Source organism: Oncorhynchus clarkii, chromosome 19, assembly GCF_045791955.1.
Source record: "Oncorhynchus clarkii lewisi isolate Uvic-CL-2024 chromosome 19, UVic_Ocla_1.0, whole genome shotgun sequence".
Taxonomy (NCBI): Eukaryota; Metazoa; Chordata; class Actinopteri; order Salmoniformes; family Salmonidae; genus Oncorhynchus; species Oncorhynchus clarkii.
Window position 1 is genome coordinate 50661383 of NC_092165.1, and position 19900 is coordinate 50681282.

Genomic DNA, 19900 nt, shown 5'->3' on the forward strand with positions numbered 1-19900 from the left:
ATCACAGTGCAGGTACATTTATACGGAGACTTGATTACACACAGGTGGATTGTATTTATCATCATTAGTCATTTAGGTCAACATTGGATCATTCAGAGATCCTCACTGAACTTCTGGAGAGAGTTTGCTGCACTGAAAGTAAAGGGACTGAATAATTTTGCACGCCCAATTTTTCAGTTTTTGATTTGTTAAAAAAGTTTGAAATATCCAATAAATGTCGTTCCACTTCATGATTGTGTCCCACTTGTTGTTGATTCTTCACAAAAAAATACAGTTTTATATCTTTATGTTTGAAGCCTGAAATGTGGCAAAAGGTCACAAAGTTCAAGGGGGCAGAATACTTTCGCAAGGTACTGTATATATGACATTTGTAATGTCGTTATTGTTTTGGAACTTCTGTGAGTGTAATGTTTACTGTTCATTTTTATTGTTTATTTCTCTTTTGTTTATTATCTACTTCACTTGCTTTGGCAATGTTACGTAATATATGTTTCCCATGCCAATAAAGACCTTTGAATTGAATTGAATTGAGATATAATGAGCTAGTGAGAAAGAGAAAGAGAGAGATATGGTGTGTTTGTGTATATTTACACATCTTATACTAATGGTTTGGATTTACTGTATCTGTGTGTGTGTGTGTGTGTGTGTGTGTGTGTGTGTGTGTGTGTGTGTGTGTGTGTGTGTGTGTGTGTGTGTGTGTGTGTGTGTGTGTGTGTGTGTGTGTGTGTGTGTCAGAAGGTGATGTAGATGTGTTGCTGGAGAGTGCTGCTGTGGAGAACAGGAGCCAACTGACCCTCCTGTCCATCAGTCAGGAGTGTACAGGAGACAGCAGGCCTGTAGACAGACAGACAGACAGAGCTACAGGCATCCCCAAAGAGCCAGCCAGAGACACACACACAGACAGAGCAGAGAGCCCCAAGGACTCCTGCTCAGGTGAGACACACACACTGATCAGGAAATGTTTGTAGTCTGACTGAGCTACATACTGTATGTGTGTGTTGAATTGAATTTGTGTCTGTGTGTGTGATTTTGTGTCCGTGCTTGCGCATAGATGCTTTGTGTGTATACATTGTGTCTAATAAGTGTGTTTCCACGTGTGTGTGTGTGTGTGTGTGTGTGTGTGTGTGTGTGTGTGTGTGTGTGTGTGTGTGTGTGTGTGTGTGTGTGTGTGTGTGTGTGTGTGTGTGTGTGTGTAGAGTACCGTGTGGAGTGGCGGGAGGTGCGGCCCATCCAGTTGGTGGTAGCCAGGAAGCTGCTGTCCAATGTGTGCGCCATCGCTGACTCCAGTACTCAGAACCTGGACCTGGACTCCTTCGACAGGGTCCACTTCCTCATCTGTGTCCCTCCTTCTGAGGTCACCTTCCAACAGACTGTACTGCATCTCTGGAACTCAGGTAACTGTCCCTCCTCCTCTCTTACCTCGTCTTTATCCTCCTCTCTTCCCTCCTCCTCTCTTACCTCGTCTTTATCCTCCTCTCTTCCCTCCTCCTCTCTTACCTCATCTTTATCCTCCTCTCTTCCCTCCTCCTCTCTTACCTCGTCTTTATCCTCCTCTCTTACCTCGTCTTTATCCTCCTCTCTTCCCTCCTCCTCTCTTACCTCGTCTTTATCCTCCTCTCTTCCCTCCTCTCTTACCTCGTCTTTATCCTCCTCTCTTCCCTCCTCCTCTCTTACCTCGTCTTTATCCTTCTCTCTTACCTTGTCTTTGTCCTCCTCTCTTCCCTCCTCCTCTCTTACCTCGTCTTTATCCTCCTCTCTTCCCTCCTCCCCTCTTACCTCGTCTTTATCCTCCTCTCTTCCCTCCTCCTCTCTTACCTCGTCTTTATCCTCCTCTCTTCCCTCCTCCTCTCTTACCTCGTCTTTATCCTCCTCTCTTCCCTCCTCCTCTCTTACCTTGTCTTAATCCTCCTCTCTTCCCTCCTCCTCTCTTACCTCGTTTTTATCTTCCGCTCTTACCTCGTCTTTATCCTCCTCTCTTCCCTCCTCCTCTCTTACCTCGTCTTTATCCTCCTCTCTTCCCTCCTCCTCTCTTACCTCGTCTTTATCCTCCTCTCTTCCCTCCTCCTCTCTTACCTTGTCTTAATCCTCCTCTCTTCCCTCCTCCTCTCTTACCTCGTTTTTATCTTCCGCTCTTACCTCGTCTTTCTCCTCTTCTGTTTCTTTTACTTCTATTCCACAGACTCCTCTTCTTCTTTCTTTTACTTTTCTTTTTTTATATAATTATTTATTACAAAAAACACAAGGAAGGGGTAACATTAGCCTGTCTAGGACATGCGTTCCGCTAACGGACCCCCCCCAACATTCCGCTGAAAAGGCAGCGCGGGAAATTCAAAAATATTTTTTTGAAATATTTAACTTTCACACATTAACAAGTCCAATACAGAAAATGAAAGATAAACATCGTGTTAATCTACCCTTCATGTCCGATTTTTTAAATGTTTTACAGCGAAAACACAACATATATTTATGTTAGATCACTACCAAATCCCAAAAACAACAGCCATTTTTCCCAGCCAAAGATAGAGTCACAAAAGCAGAATTAGAGATCAAATTAATCACTACCTTTGATAATCTTCATCAGATGACACTCATAGGACATCATGTTACACAATACATTTATGTTTTGTTCGATAATATGCATATTTATATCCACAAATCTCGGTTTACATTGGCGCCATGTTCAGAAAAATATCCTGAATAATTGCAGAGAGCTACGTCAAATAACAGAAATACTCATCATAAACTTTGATGAAAGATACATGTTTTACATATAATTAAAAGATACACTTGTTCTTAATGCAACCACTGTGTCAGATTTTTTTTTAACTTTACAAAAAAGCATACCATGCAATAATCTGAGATGGCGCTCAGAAGTAACAATATTTCTCCGCCATGTTGGAATCAACAGAAATACGAAATTACATCATAAATATTCCCTTACCTTTGATGATCCTTCATCAGAATGCAATGCCCAGAATTTTAGTTCCGCAATAAATCGTTGTTTTGTTCGATAATGTCCATTACTAGTGTCCAATTAGCTACTTTTGCTAGCATGTTTAGTTCACATGTCCAAAAGCGGACGCTGGTCCAGGCGAACTCGGACGAAAACTTCCAGGTCGAATAAACTGGCCAAACTAAATAGAGAATCAATCTTCAGGATGTTATTATCATATATTTCCAATAATGTTCCAACCGGAGCATTCGTTTTTGTCTACAAAGTAATGGAACGCATGGTGATATAATAAGTACTGCGCGTAACTAGGAACTGGCATTCTGCCAGACCACTGACTCAAATAGCTGCCATCCAGTCCCACATCCCGCTAAAGACTTCATTCCACGTTCTACTGACTGTTGACATCTAGTGGAAGGTGTAGGAAGTGTGAACAGATCCATATCTTACTGGGATGTGAATAGGCGATGAGTTGAAAATAAACCAGCTCCAGAATTTCCACTTCCTGTTTGTAAGTTTGCCTGCCATACGAGTTCTGTTATACTCACAGACATCATTCAAACAGTTTTAGAAACTTCAGAGTGTTTTCTATCCAATAGTAATAATAATATGAATATATTAGCATCTGGGACAGAGTAGGAGGCAGTTCACTATGGGCACGCAATTCATCCAAAATGAAAATGCTGCCCCCTATCCCTAAAAAGGTCAAGTGTTAGAACATGAAGTACAAACACTACAGCATCAAGACACTATCAAACATGTATCAGTCTTTCTGCAACAGAGCCATCCTTATGTGTGAGGGTGCGTGTGCATGATAGTGATATAAAATATATGTCATAGTTTCCTTTTTCATGATCACAATCTTGTGAAACCCGAACCCTCCAAGATCCCCCCACAGTTCCCCAATAGCTGTCCCTCAACCATTCTAGACCCCTGCCACAGTCCTCTCCGCCCGGAAAATAAAACAAAACAATGAATTCCATTCCCCAACCCCAAGAACCCCCCAATGCACCGACCACCAAGAGAATGAACTAAAGAGAAACAAGGAAAAGACAGAAGAAAACAGCAAACAACAATGCAAAAAACAACAACATTATAATAACAATAATACATTTAAAACAAAGGACATCAAGGACAACTGAAATCAGAACAGCAATGCCAACTGTATATGTTTGTGTGCATGTCTGGCACTATTACATGTGTGTGTGTGTTCTTGTGTTCATGTGTTTATTTGAATGAGAGTGTGTGTATATGCATGTGTACAAACACAAACAGCATCAGCCTCAGGCAAACCAGCAGTAGTTGTAAAAACACTGCCACTTAGTGTCATTCAAATGTACTTATATTGTGTTTTTTTTCTTTATCTTTTGACCATCATTCTCTCACACAGCAACTCCACTCCCACTTGTCTCCAATTCCACATCCCAACCCTCAGCTTCCCTCAGCCCATCCCAACCCTCAGCTTCCCTCAGCCCATCCCAACCCTCAGCTTCCCTCAGCCCATCCCAACCCTCAGCTTCCCTCAGCCCATCCCAACCCTCAGCTTCCCTCAGCCCATCCCAACCCTCAGCTTCCCTCAGCCCATCCCAACCCTCAGCTTCCCTCAGCCCATCCCAACCCTCAGCTTCCCTCAGCCCATCCCAACCCTCAGCTTCCCTCAGCCCATCCCAACCCTCAGCTTCCCTCAGCCCATCCCATCTATCTCTGCTGGCCACCCACTTCGTATTTCTATGCAACACATATCTTTCAACTATGCTATGATGTTTAACGTACAATTTCAATCTATCTAATCGAATAGAATCTACAGATTGCGTGTTGAAGATAAATACTTTTACTACTACGAGTACACTGCTCAAAAAAATAAAGGGAACACTTAAACAACACAATGTAACTCCAAGTCAATCACACTTCTGTGAAATCAAACTGTCCACTTAGGAAGCAACACTGATTGACAATACATTTCACATGCTGTTGTGCAAATGGAATAGACAACAGGTGGAAATTATAGGCAATTAGCAAGACACCCCCAATAAAGGAGTGGTTCTGCAGGTGGTGACCACGGACCACTTCTCAGTTCCTATGCTTCCTGGCTGATGTTTTGGTCACTTTTGAACTGGTGCTTTCACTCTAGTGATAGCATGAGACGGAGTCTACAACCCACACAAGTGGCTCAGGTAGTGCAGCTCATCCAGGATGGCACATCAATGCGAGCTGTGGCAAGAAGGTTTGCTGTGTCTGTCAGCGTAGTGTCCAGAGCATGGAGGCGCTACCAGGAGACAGGCCAGTACATCAGGAGACGTGGAGGAGGCCGTAGGAGGGCAACAACCCAGCAGCAGGACCGCTACCTCCGCCTTTGTGCAAGGAGGAGCAGGAGGAGCACTGCCAGAGCCCTGCAAAATGACCTCCAGCAGGCCACAAATGTGCATGTGTCTGCTCAAACGGTCAGAAACAGACTCCATGAGGGTGGTATGAGGGCCCGACGTCCACAGGTGGGGGTTATGCTTACAGCCCAACACCATGCAGGACGTTTGGCATTTGCCAGAGAACACCAAGATTGGCAAATTCGCCACTGACGCCCTGTGCTCTTCACAGTGAGCACATAGTGAGCACACTGAGCACATATGACAGATGTGGCAGAGTCTGGAGACGCCGTGGAGAACGTTCTGCTGCCTGCAACATCCTCCAGCATGACCGGTTTGGCGGTGGGTCAGTCATGGTGTGGGGTGGCATTTCTTTGGGGGGCCGCACAGCCCTCCATGTGCTCGCCAGAGGTAGCCTGACTGCCATTAGGTACCGAGATGAGATCCTCAGACCCCTTGTGAAACCATATGCTGGTGCGGTTTGCCCTGGGTTCCTCCTAATGCAAGACAATGCTAGACCTCATGTGGCTGGAGTGTGTCAGCAGTTCCTGCAAGATGCTATGGACTGGCCCGCCCGTTCCCCAGACCTGAATCCAATTGAGCACATCTGGGACATCATGTCTCGCCACGTTGCACCACAGACTGTCCAGGAGTTGGCGGATGCTTTAGTCCAGGTCTGGGAGGAGATCCCTCAGGAGACCATCCACCACCTCATCAGGTGCATCCCCAGGCGTTGTAGGGAGGTCATACAGGCACGTGGAGGCCACACACACTACTGAGCCTCATTTGGACTTGTTTTAAGGACATTACATCAAAGTTGGATCAGGCTGTAGTGTGGTTTTCCACTTTAATTTTGAGTGTGACTCCAAATCCAGACCTCCATGGGTTGATAAATTTGATTTCCATTGATAATTTTTGTGTGATTTTGTTATCAGCACATTCAACTATGTAAAGAAAAAGTATTTAATAAGAATATTTCATTCATTCAGATCTAGGATACACCCTGTACCATGGAATCGGTACCATTACAATTTACAATAGAATTTAAGAACAAAATACCCTTTTCAAACATATTTCCCATAAATACAGGTATTTTATCAACCAGCACATTTGAGTTCAGCCATAATATTTGTTGTAATATATATATTTTCAGGGGGATGAAATTGAAATTGTAGCCAGCTCTGCAATGCTTGTTTGAAAAAGACAGATCCTTTGATCCTTCAATTAATCGAAAATGAGACATGGCAACCTGCACAAAGGCAATTTTTAAACAATGGATGAGCTTTTCTTAGTAATCTACTTGAGAACCATTTAGGGTTAAAATAAAACTTAAAGTTTTATTTTTTTTAACTTTCTTCTTATTATTATTCCTGCTCGTCCTCCCCCTTCTTTCCTCAACCTCCATCCCTCCTGAGGGGACTTCCAGGAAGTTGTCTTCAGTTCTTGTTCTCCTCTAACTGATGTCTGTTGTGTAGCAGGCTGAAGACACAGAGCCCCCAGCTGGTGTGTTTTATAGAAACCTAGCAACCTGAAGACACAGAGCCCCCAGCTGGTGTGTTGTATAGAAACCTAGCAACCTGAAGACACAGAGCCCCCAGCTGGTGTGTTCTATAGAAACCTAGCAACCTGAAGACACAGAGCCCCCAGCTGGTGTGTTTTATAGAAACCTAGCAGGCTGAAGACACAGAGCCCCCAGCTGGTGTGTTTTATAGAAACCTAGCAACCTGAAGACACAGAGCCCCCTGCTGGTGTGTTTTATAGAAACCTACCAGGCTGAAGACACAGAGCCCCCTGCTGGTGTGTTTTATAGAAACCTAAATTCAGAGATGTGTTGGCTCTTGCTACTCAAACTTTCACCTGAAACACATTGGTGCCATGTGTGTGTCTGTCTGTGTGTAAAGGGAAAGGGGATACATAGTCAGTTGTACAACTGAATGCATTCAACTGAAATGTGTCTTCTGCATTTAACCCTCTGAATCAGAGAGGTGTGTGGGACTGCCTTAATCAACGTCCTCATCATCGGCACACGGGGAGAGGTTGTTGTTGGGGGTACCTGCCAACTCTTACGCCTTGCCAACTCTGGGATTCTAGCAACCTTTTGGTTGTCTGGCCCAATGCTCTTAACCACTAGGCAACCTGTCGTGTGTGTGTGTGTGTGTGTGTGTCTGTGTGTCTGTGTGTCTGTGTGTGTGTTTAATCCCTGACTGTGTGTGTACTCTAGGTGTCCTACAGAATCTGGGGTTGGAGCAAGACTGTCTGTCTCAGAGAGAGGCAGAGCGCTACGTGGTGAAGATGGACCAGGAGGCCAGGGCGCGCATTGATGACCTCATACAGGAAGCAAACAGGAACCCCAACACACTCTTCATTCTGGTTCATGACCACGCTCACTGGGACATCAGCAGGTGTGTGCGTTTTTGTGTGTTTGCGTGAGTACTCGTGTATGTGCATGGGTGTGTGTGTGTGTGTGTCCTTGTGTTTCTGACATGATCATAACATATATATCCCGTGGTTCCCAGTGGAGGGTATGGTGCCAGCGGTGGTGACTCCGGCAGTGGGTTGGTGGACAGCCTGCTCAACTCCTGTCAGATCAGAGACGCCAGCAACATCCTGACTCTCTACGTCACCTCGTTCCCCTTTGCCCTGCAGACACAACACACACGCATCAGCCCATACAACGAGATACACTGGCCCTCTGCTTTCAATAATGTAAGACACTCTCTCACATACACGAACAGTCACACACAGAGAGAGTCACACACACACGTACACTGTTTTCTCAAACTCTTGTTTGTGTGTGTGTGTGTGTGTGTGTGTGTGTGTGTGTGTGTGTGTGTGTGTGTGTGTGTGTGTGTGTGTGTGTGTGTGTGTGTGTGTGTGTGTGTGTGTGTGTGTGTTTGTGTGTGTGTGTGCGTAGGAAGTGGATCTGTACCTTGAGAAGACACAGTACTTTGGTGTGTGTGAGCTGCTGGACTCGACTCGTTCAGGCAGCGGTCTGCCTCTCCTCCGCTACGACAGCTCCTTCGAAAGCATGGCCTCTGTCCTGGAGGAGAGGTAACACACGCATACACACACATACACGCATACATATACATGCATATACGCACAGAAACACACATATACTCACTCACGCAGTCAAAAAAATACACACAATACATAAGATTTCGTTTGGGCTATCAATTTCTTTTCATATTAAATGTTTTATTTATTTAACCTTTATTTAACGCGGCAAGTTAGTTAACAACAAATTCTTATTTACAATGACAGACAATCACGGCTGGTTGTGATAAAGCCTGGACTCAAACCAGGGTCTGTAGTGACACCTCTAGGACTGAGATGCAGTGTCTTAGACCGCTGCGCCACTCGGGAGCCCAGAAATGACACAAGCATGTAACTAAATTTCTTGATGCCCCTGTCCCAGGTTCCCCAAGCTACACAGTGCAGTGATCCGGACCCAGGTTTTAATACAACACTACTGTGTGGCCATGATGGCCGTGTCGGGTCGGTCTGGCTCAGGGGGGCGGAGCCAACATAAACACACCTCCGTCGAGACGCTGGAGATCGTCCAGAGCCTGCTTAGCGCCGCCCAGCGATGCCCCTCCCACCATGGTCACATGGTGCTGCTACGGCTCCCCTCATTGGCTCTGGCAGGGTGGGCCCACCAACGGCTGGTGCGGATCAGACAGAGACTGGGGCTGGGGGAGCTCTTTGAGATCATCCTGGGAAACCCCAGCCAAACCCTCAGCATAGGACAGAGCTTCACTGAGCGCATCAAGGTAAGGTTAAACAACAGGAGAACTGAAGGCCAGCATTCTGGAGTCGCCTCTTCACTGTTGACGTTGAGACTGGTGTTTTGTGGGTATTATTTAAAGAAGCTGCCAGTTGAGGACTTGTGAGGTGTCTGTTTCTCAAACTAGACACTCTAATGTACTTGTCCTCTTGCTCAGTTGTGCACCGGGTTCTCCCACTCCTCTTTCTATTCTGGTTAGAGCCAGTTTTCACTGTTCTGTGAAGGGAGTAGTACACAGCGTTGTACGAGATCTTTCGTTTCTTGGCAATTTCTCGCATGGAATAGCCTTAATTTCTCAGAACAAAAATAGACTGACGAGTTTCAGAAGAAAGTTATTTGTTTCTGGCCATTTTGAGCCTGTAATCGAACCCACAAATGCTGATGCTCCAGATACTCAACTAGTCTAAAGAAGGCCAGTTTTATTGTTTCTTTAATCAGGACAACAGTTTTCAGCTGTGCTAACATAATTGCAAAAGGGTTTCTAATGATCATTTAGCCTTTTAAAATGATAAACTTGGATTAGCTAACACAACGTGCCATTGGAACACAGGAGTGTGTCACGTTCTGACCTTAGTTCCTTTTTTATGTCTCTATTTTAGTTTGGTCAGGGCGTGAGTTGGAGTGGGCATTCTATGTTTTTGTTCTATGTTTTGTATTTCTGCTTTTGGCCTGGTATGGTTCCCAATCAGAGGCAGCTGTCAATCGTTGTCTCTGATTGAGAACCATACTTAGGTAGCCTGTATTCCCACTTTGATTTGTGGGTAGTTGTTTTCTGTCTCTGTCTCTGTACCAGACAGGACAGTTTTGTTTGTTCCGTTTTGTTATTTTTGTTCTAGTGTTCAGTGTAATTAAAAGATCATGAACACATACAACGCTGCACCTTGGTCCTCTCCTTCTTCCACCTACGACAGCCGTTGCAGAGTGATGGTTGCTGATAATGGGCCTCTGTACTCCTATGTAGATATTCCATACAAAATCAGCCATTTCCAGCTACAATAGTCATTTACAACATTAACAATGTCTACACTGTATTTCTGATCAATTTGATGTTATTTTAATGGACAAAAAAACAACAAAATCTTTCAAAAACAAGAACATTTCTAAGTGACCCCAAACCTTTGAACGGCAGTGTATGTTTAAAACGTCTCTGAGTAGGAGTGCTGATTTAGGATCAGTTTGGCCTTTTAGATCACATGAACAGGGATAAGGATCTAGCTTAGGGTTGTTACCCCACGTGACAGTTAGCTACAGTAGGTTCCTTAGTGGACAGCATTGTAAAACAATCTCAAAGTAGGGCAGGCGACATATACTGTAACCTTATACAATCTCTTACTGTCCTAGTACTTGGTAAACGCCTGTGTGTGTGTGTGTGTGTGTGTGTGTGTGTGTGTGTGTGTGTCCAGACATGGCTGAAGATCCAGGAGACAGACTGGGTTCCTCGTACCTACCTGGAGCTAGAGGCCCTGCCCTGCATCCTCATCCTCTCTGGGGCAGACCCCCTGGGAGAGTCCCTACCCAGGTACACACGCACGCACGCAAGCACTCACACACACACACACATACGCAAACATTGGATTGGTTGATTGATGTATTTTCTCTCCCCTTTGACCAGATCACTGAAGTACTGTGATCTACGTGTGATAAGCTCCTCCTACCTGCAGCGCACGGCATTGGAGCAGGAGCTAGGATTGGCGGCCTACCTGGTGAGGGTGGAGTCCCAGGGGTCACAGCCCCACGGCCACGCCCCCGGCCTGGGCAGTGACCTATCAGAGAGCGACTCAGACAAACTCAATAGCACCGACAATGAGGAGAAGGAGGGGGGAGAGAACAGTGAGAGATGTTCAGTTAAATTAAATACAACTAAATTCTAGCAATTAAATGAGACAATGTCAGGTGTTTCTACCACTTAACAACACATTTGATTGTTTATAATATCAACAGTATAACTCACCTGTGTTCTTCTCTATATCAACAGTATAACTCACCTGTGTTCTTCTCTATATCAACAGTATAACTCACCTGTGTTCTTCTCTATATCAACAGTATAACTCACCTGTGTTCTTCTCTATGTCAACAGTATAACTCACCTGTGTTCTTCTCTATATCAACAGTATAACTCACCTGTGTTCTTCTCTATATCAACAGTATAACTCACCTGTGTTCTTCTCAATGTCAACAGTATAACTCACCTGTGTTCTTCTCTATATCAACAGTATAACTCACCTGTGTTCTTCTCTATATCAACAGTATAACTCACCTGTGTTCTTCTCTATGTCAACAGTATAACTCACCTGTGTTCTTCTCTATATCAACAGTATAACTCACCTGTGTTCTTCTCTATATCAACAGTATAACTCACCTGTGATCTTCTCTATGTCAACAGTATAAATCACCTGTGTTCTTCTCTATGTCAACAGTATAACTCACCTGTGTTCTTCTCTATATCAACAGTATAACTCACCTGTGTTCTTCTCTATATCAACAGTATAACTCACCTGTGTTCTTCTCTATGTCAACAGTATAACTCACCTGTGTTCTTCTCTATATCAACAGTATAACTCACCAGTGTTCTTCTCTATATCAACAGTATAACTCACCAGTGTTCTTCTCTATATCAACAGTATAACTCACCTGTGTTCTTCTCTATATCAACAGTATAACTCACCTGTGTTCTTCTTTATATCAACAGTATAACTCACCTGTGTTCTTCTCTATATCAACAGTATAACTCACCTCTGTGTTCTTCTCTATATCAACAGTATAACTCACCTGTGTTCTTCTCTATATCAACAGTATAACTCACCTCTGTGTTCTTCTCTATATCAACAGTATAACTCACCTGTGTTCTTCTCTATATCAACAGTATAACTCACCTCTGTGTTCTTCTCTATATCAACAGTATAACTCACCTGTGTTCTTCTCTATATCAACAGTATAACTCACCTCTGTGTTCTCCTCTAACCCTCTTCCTCTTCTCTTCCTTCTAGCTCTGAAATCGGTTCTCCAGCCCACCCGAACCTTCCCCGACAGCATTGCTGTGGACCCCCTCCATCCCCACACCACCCCCCAAGACCCTCACCGCCCCCCCAACACCCAGCGCCGGCCCTCCAAGTCCACTTCCTTGGTTTCCTCCTCCCCCCTACCCCCCTCTCTCCTTCAGGGCTGCTCCTGGGCACGGGGGGTGAGCCGCCCCCCTTCCCTGCTGCTGCCCCGGGGACTCTATGACATCATCAAGGCACGCGACGGGAGCGGACTGCCTCGCTGCACCTCCTTCCTACCACACCGGTCTGTGACCTGGGCCAGCTCCTTCAGGTAGGAAAAGTCACACACAAACACAAACACACACAGACAGTTGAGTAAGATGATGCTGTATATCAACGTTTCTAATGAAGCTTTCCCTTCCTCTGTGTCAGACCTCTGCTAAGTAAGATGATGACGTGTACAGAACAGTCTCTGTATTACCGCCAGTGGACCATCCCACAGCCTCACCACATGGACAGCAGCAACCGCCCTGCAAAGGGGCGCACAGACAACTTCCATCCCCGCAGACTGCTGCTCAGTGGACCCCCACAGGTATACACAGACATACACACATGCAGACTCCTGCTCAGCAGACCCCCACAGGTATACACAGACATACACACATGCAGACTGCTGCTCAGCGGACCCCCACAGGTATACACAGACATACACACATGCAGACTCCTGCTCAGCAGACCCCCACAGGTATACACAGACATACACACATGCAGACTGCTGCTCAGTGGACCCCCACAGGTATACACAGACATACACACATGCAGACTGCTGCTCAGTGGACCCCCACAGGTATACACAGACATACACACATGCAGACTGCTGCTCAGCGGACCCCCACAGGTATACACAGACATACACACATGCAGACTGCTGCTCAGCGGACACCCACAGGTATACACAGACATACACACATGCAGACTGCTGCTCAGTGGACCCCCACAGGTATACACAGATATACACACATGCAGACTGCTGCTCAGCGGACACCCACAGGTATACACAGACATACACACATGCAGACTGCTGCTCAGTGGACCCCCACAGGTATACACAGATATACACACATGCAGACTGCTGCTCAGCAGACCCACACAGGTATACACAGACATACACACATGCAGACTCCTGCTCAGCGGACCCCCACAGGTATACACAGACATACACACATGCAGACTGCTGCTCAGCGGACCCCCACAGGTATACACAGATATACACACATGCAGACTGCTGCTCAGTGGACCCCCACAGGTATACACAGACATACACACATGCAGACTGCTGCTCAGCGGACCCCCACAGGTATACACAGACATACACACATGCAGACTGCTGCTCAGTGGACCCCCACAGGTATACACAGACATACACACATGCAGACTGCTGCTCAGTGGACCCCCACAGGTATACACAGACATACACACATGCAGACTGCTGCTCAGCGGACCCCCACAGGTATACACAGACATACACACATGCAGACTGCTGCTCAGTGGACCCCCACAGGTATACACAGACATACACACATGCAGACTGCTGCTCAGTGGACCCCCACAGGTATACACAGACATACACACATGCAGACTGCTGCTCAGCGGACCCCCACAGGTATACACAGACATACACACATGCAGACTGCTGCTCAGTGGACCCCACAGGTATACACAGACATACACACATGCAGACTGCTGCTTAGTGGAAACACACACACATACATAGCCTTGCACACACACACACCAAAACAAACACACGCCTTACTGACTCCTGTAAACTGTTCAGGTGGGGAAGACAGGGGCGTACCTCCAGTTTCTGGGCATCCTGTCTCGTATGCTGATCCGACTGATGGAGGTGGACATCTATGATGAGGAAGATATCAACTTCAGTGAGTTACCATGACAACACTCCCATAACCACTGTGGCTGTGGGTCTCTGAATTGTGTTTTACACCTCTGTGCTATTGTATATTAGAGCAGTGAAGGGTGCAGAGTCTTAATAGCCCAGCGGCTAACTGAGAGCACCTTCCATTCAACTGAATGTGATGACAGATAGATACATCATCTGGGCCGTGCTGACACTTCAACGGTCCAAGATTCTAGAAAACAGCTGTGCAGACGCAGAAGCGGTTTGGACTCTGATAACCCTACATGAGGTTGTTTTAAGGCACTATTAGCTGTTATGAATGTATCATGAATATATACATATCTGTGTTGTATAGGTGGTCAGCTGGAGCGTGTCCAGTGCCAGCCAACCTGTGCCTCCTGGCCAGTCACAGACACACTGAGGGGCATTCCGTTTGACTACACAGTCCACGACCCCAGATATGAAGACATCAGCACTCTCTACTGCCCTGGCTACTACCCCAACACTGATGGTTGGACATTAAGCGGGACATCTCTCTAGGACCATAACATTATCATAGGCAGTCTTACTAGATCATTGTCTTGGACCTCCTGGTCTCTTGTTCTACTATTGTAGAAAAAACAAACTAGATAACCAATGATTGGCTAAACTCTGTAGCTGTGTACAGTATGTGGTTCTGGTTCTCAGATGCTCTATGGTTATTCCATGATTGTTGACTGGTGTTCTCCTGGTCGACTAACCCCCAGCCCCTGCTCTCCCCCCAGGAATCCCCAGACGTCAGGAGGGCGTGTATCTGCGGAGGCGTACGGCCAGAATCAAACTGTCTAAATACGCAGCCTACAACACCTACCACCACTGTGAGCAGTGTCACCAGTACACTGGCTTCAACCCCGCATACCAGGTGAGCAGAGAACACACACACACACACAGCCTCAAACACACACACACACACGGTCTCAAACACACACATGGTCTGAAATACACACACACACACACGGTCTCAAACACACACACACACAGTCTCAAACACACACACACACAGTCTCAAACACACACACACACGGTCTCAAACACACACATGGTCTCAAACACACACACACACGGTCTCAAACACACACATGGTCTCAAACACACACACACAGTCTCAAACACACACACAAACATACACACACACACACAGTCTCAAACACACACACAAACACACACACACACACACACAGTCTCAAACACACACACACACACACACACACACACACACACACACACACAGTCTCAAACACACACAATCTCAAACACACACACACACACACAATCTCAAACACACACACACACACTGTTTATTATTAGCTGTACTAATCAGTGCATAGTTGGTCTTTAATATGTTGTTATGTTGTATCTCTCTGGGACATGATCATGTATTCTATATCTGTAGATACATGATCATGTATTCTATATCTGTAGATACATGATCATGTATTATAAACATATTATCATTTATAAATAGAAACATACAATGCCTTCCAAAGTGTTCAGACCCCTTTTGACTTTTTACACATTTTGTCAATTGATTTCTAAAATGTCCACATTTCAACTAAATTGATTCAATAAATAAAATCCTCATCAATCTACAAACAGACCCCATAATGACAAGGCTAAACAGGTGTAGATATTTTTTGCAAATGTATTACAATTTAAAAACAGAAATACCTTATAAGTATTCAGACCCTTTGCTATAAGACTCTAAATTGAGCTCAGGTGCATCCTGTTTCCATTGATCATCCTCGAGATGTTTCTGTTTTTTTTTTATTTTATACATTTGCAAAAATGTCTAAACCTGTTTTTGCCTTGTCATTATTGGTTATTTTGTGTAGATTCATGAGGGGGAAACTTTTTTTAAATCAATTTTAGAATAAGGCTGTAATGTAAGAAAATGTGGGAAAAGTCAAGGGGTCTGAATACTTTCTGATTGCACTGTAGATGTGTAGATGTATATCTATTCTATATGTGTAGATGTATGATAATGTATTCTATATGTGTAGATGTATGATAATGTATTCTATATGTGTAGATGTATATCTATTCTATATGTGTATATGTATGATAATGTATTCTATGTGTAGATGTATGATAATGTATTCTATATTTGTAGATGTATGATAATGTATTCTATATGTGTAGATGTATATCTATTCTATATGTGTAGATGTATGATAATGTATTCTATATGTGTAGATGTATGATAATGTATTCTATATGTGTAGATGTATATCTATTCTATATGTGTAGATGTATGATTATGTATTGTATATGTGTAGATGTATAGTAATGCATTCTATATGTGTAGATGTATGATCATATATTCTATATGTGTAGATGTATGATAATGTATTCTATGTGTGTAGATGTATGATAATGTATTCTATATGTGTAGATGTAAATCTATTCTATATGTGTAGATGTATGACATATGTGTGTATATGTATGATAATGTATTCTATGTGTAGATGTATGATAATGTATTCTATATGTGTAGATGTATGATAATGTATTCTATATGTGTATATGTATGATAATGTATTCTATATGTGTAGATGTATATCTATTCTATATGTGTAGATGTATGATAATGTATTCTATATGTGTAGATGTATGATAATGTATTCTATATGTGCATACAGTTGAAGTCGGAAGTTTACAGACACTTAGGTTGGAGTCATTAAAACTCGTTTTTCAACCACTCCACACATTTCTTGTTAACAAACTATAGTTTTGGCAAGTTGGTTAGGACATCTTCTTTGTGCATAACACAAGTACTTTTTCCAACAATTGTTTATAGACAGAATATTTCACTGTATCACAATTCCAGTGGGTCAGAAGTTTACATACACTAAGTTGACTGTGCCTTTAAACAGCTTGGAAAATTCCAGACAATGATGTCATGGCTTTAGAAGCTTCTGATAGGCTAATTGACATCATTTGAGTCAATTGGAGGTGTACCTGTGGATGTATTTCAAGGCCTACCTTCAAACTCAGTGCCTCTTTGCTTGACATCATGGAAAAATCTAAAGAATTTGTAGACCTCCACAAGTCTGGTTCATCCTTGGGAGCAATTTCCAAATGCCTGAAGGCACCACGTTCATCTGTACAAACAATAGTATGCAAGTATAAACACCATGGGACCACACAGCCATCATACCGCTCAGGAAGGAGATGCGTTCTGTCTCCTAGAGAAGAATGTACTTTGGTGCGAAAAGTGCAAATCAATCCCAGAACAACAGCAAAGGACCTTGTGAAGATGCTGGAGGAAACAAGTACAAAAGTATCTATATCCACAGTAAAACGAGTCCTATATCGACACAACCTGAAAGGTCGCTTAGCAAGGAAGAAGCCACTGCTCCAAAACCGCCATAAAAAAAGTCAGACTACAGTTTGCAACTGCACATGGGGACAAAGATCATACTTTTTGGAGAAATGTCCTCTGGTCGGATGAAACAGCTTGGTCACAAATGGGTCTTCCAAATGGACAATGACCCAAAACATACTTCCAAAGTTGTGGCAAAATGGCTTAAGGACAACAAAGTCAAGTTAACGCCCTGACCTCAATCCCATAGAAAATTTGTGGGCAGAACTGAAAAAGCGTGTGCAAGCCCACAAACCTGACTCAGTTACACCAGCTCTGTCAGGGGGAATGGGCCAAAATTCACCCAATTTATTGTGGGAAACATTTGACCCAAATTAAACAATTTAAAGTCAATGCTACCAAATACTATTTGAGTGTATGTAAACGTCTGACCCACTGAGAATGTGATGAAATAAATAAAAGCTGAAAAAAATCATTCTCTCTACTATTATTCTGACATTTCACATTCTTAAAATAAAGTGATGATCCTAACTGACCTAAAACAGGGATTTTTACTAGGATTAAATGTCAGATGTATAATAATGTATTCTATATGTGTATATGTATAATAATGTATTCTATATGTGTAAATGTATGATAATGTATTTGATTTGTGTAGATGTATGATAATGTATTTTCTTTGTGTATTATATATGTGTAGATGTATGGTAATGTGTTTTCTTTGTGTATTATATATGTGTAGATGTATGAGTTGACCCTGCATGCCTTCACCTTCTCCCACCTGCTGCTGGGGGAGGATATCCAGCTCTACTTCATCATTCCCAAGTCTAAACACCACTACTTCAGCTTTAGCCAACCAGGAGGCCAACTAGAGAGCATGAGACTGCCCCTCACCTCCGATTGGGTAATCTAACTAAGCCCCTCACCCTTAATACTAACCGTAATACCCATTCTCTACCGTTCTTCCTGAGGTGTGCACTCATCCACTCCCCTTTATGGATGTGAAATAAATGGATTGGTTTAAGAAATAGGGTGCTAACTCATTACATTTAAATATGATAGGGGGATTGAGCAGGTACACATGTCAAGGAGAAGAGTAGAGAATTGAACCATAGCAGTACACTACTAACCCCTTCCTCAAACCCACAATCAGTGAAGTGAAGATGCACTGCATAATCTCACCACCAGGGAGCTCCCAAGAGCCTATTTTTCCTCTCTTACTCTTTATTTATTTATTTATTTATTTCCTATAGTACTTCCATATCTGAAACCTCCACTAACATATACAGTCAACATAATACATAGTATAGAAACCCTGAAAAGATCAAATCTTTGCGGAACCCACTCAAACTTGTGTATGTTTCTCGTTCCCCTATCAGAACCCAGACTGTATCAAGAGTCCCATCTTCACCCCAACAACAGGTCGTCATGAGCATGGCCTGTTCAACCTGTACCACGCCATGGATGGGGCGGCCCACCTCCACATCCTGGTCATCAAGGAGCATGAGATGGCTGTCTATAAGAAGTACTGGCCCAACCACATTATGCTGGTGCTGCCCACCATCTTCAATGGAGCCGGGCTCGGTACGCTATAACCACCTCCAGCTCCACTCTCTTTCTCACTAACTCACTCATTCTCTTACTCTCTCTCACTCCCCCTCCCTTCATCTATCTCTCACCCTCTCCCCCACACAAACAAACGAACTAACATACATTATGAGATACAGAGACAATGTCTCCCTCTCTGACCTCTGTCCCCTCCCCCAGGTGCGGCCCACTTCCTGATCAAGGAGCTGTCCTATAACAACCTGGAGCTGGAACGCAGCCGCAGGGTGGAGGGAGGAGGGCCGCCAGCCGACGTCTGGCCCTTCATCATCCTCTCTGACGACTCCTGCGTCATGTGGAATGCTGTGGACCTGGACTCACACAGGTATACAGTCACACTCACACACACACACATACACACGACAAGGAATGATTCTCAGCTACACATACAACAACACAATTCATTGATGTCCTTGCATAGCTCTGTAATCCTCTCTCTCTTTCTCTCTTCCAGTACCTCAGGCCCTGTAGAGAGGAACGTGTCGCTGAAGCAGGTGCTGCAGCACATGGAGGCGTGTCCTGACCTCACACAGTTCGGCCTCTGTGGGATCAGGAAGTGGAGCAGTCACTCCCCAGGTCAGGGTCAGGGGTCAGGGGGAGGAGCTCGTCACAGGGAGCCTTTCTCCAGAGGACACCTCCACGACTTCCTGCTTCTAAACGTGGACCTGACCCAGGGCATCCAGTTCAACCAGAACAGGTGAGACAGTAGACTAGAATTGAATAATATGCTAGAATAGTCCTGTACAACCAAAATGGATTAGAGAGGACAGACACTTGACTTTAGATAAGTCATTTGTTTTGGAAGAAGAGTGGTGGCAGGTTGAAATGGTTTCTATGTGGACCATCCCCCACTCTTTCTCTCTGCCTCTTCTTTTTCCCTTCGCTCCTCTTCTCCCTCTCTCCTCTCTTCCTCTCTTCCCCCTCTCCTCCTCTTCCTCCTC

General features: G+C 44.3%; 1 protein-coding gene across 1 annotated transcript in view; it reads left to right on the forward strand.

Moving 5' to 3' along the window:
* The window catches only part of LOC139374320 (protein GREB1-like), a 39687-nt gene that overhangs the window by 18109 nt on the left and 1678 nt on the right, over positions 1-19900 (forward strand). Inside the window, exons 13-29 of the mRNA XM_071115351.1 lie at positions 736-933; positions 1197-1394; positions 7532-7712; positions 7827-8016; positions 8225-8361; positions 8729-9083; positions 10501-10616; positions 10710-10927; positions 12085-12409; positions 12511-12670; positions 13913-14015; positions 14349-14504; positions 14758-14894; positions 18097-18258; positions 18734-18938; positions 19122-19284; positions 19414-19656. Of these exons, the coding sequence (XP_070971452.1) occupies positions 736-933; positions 1197-1394; positions 7532-7712; positions 7827-8016; positions 8225-8361; positions 8729-9083; positions 10501-10616; positions 10710-10927; positions 12085-12409; positions 12511-12670; positions 13913-14015; positions 14349-14504; positions 14758-14894; positions 18097-18258; positions 18734-18938; positions 19122-19284; positions 19414-19656 (3247 nt within the window). The remainder of the gene's footprint in view (positions 1-735; positions 934-1196; positions 1395-7531; positions 7713-7826; positions 8017-8224; positions 8362-8728; positions 9084-10500; positions 10617-10709; positions 10928-12084; positions 12410-12510; positions 12671-13912; positions 14016-14348; positions 14505-14757; positions 14895-18096; positions 18259-18733; positions 18939-19121; positions 19285-19413; positions 19657-19900) is intronic.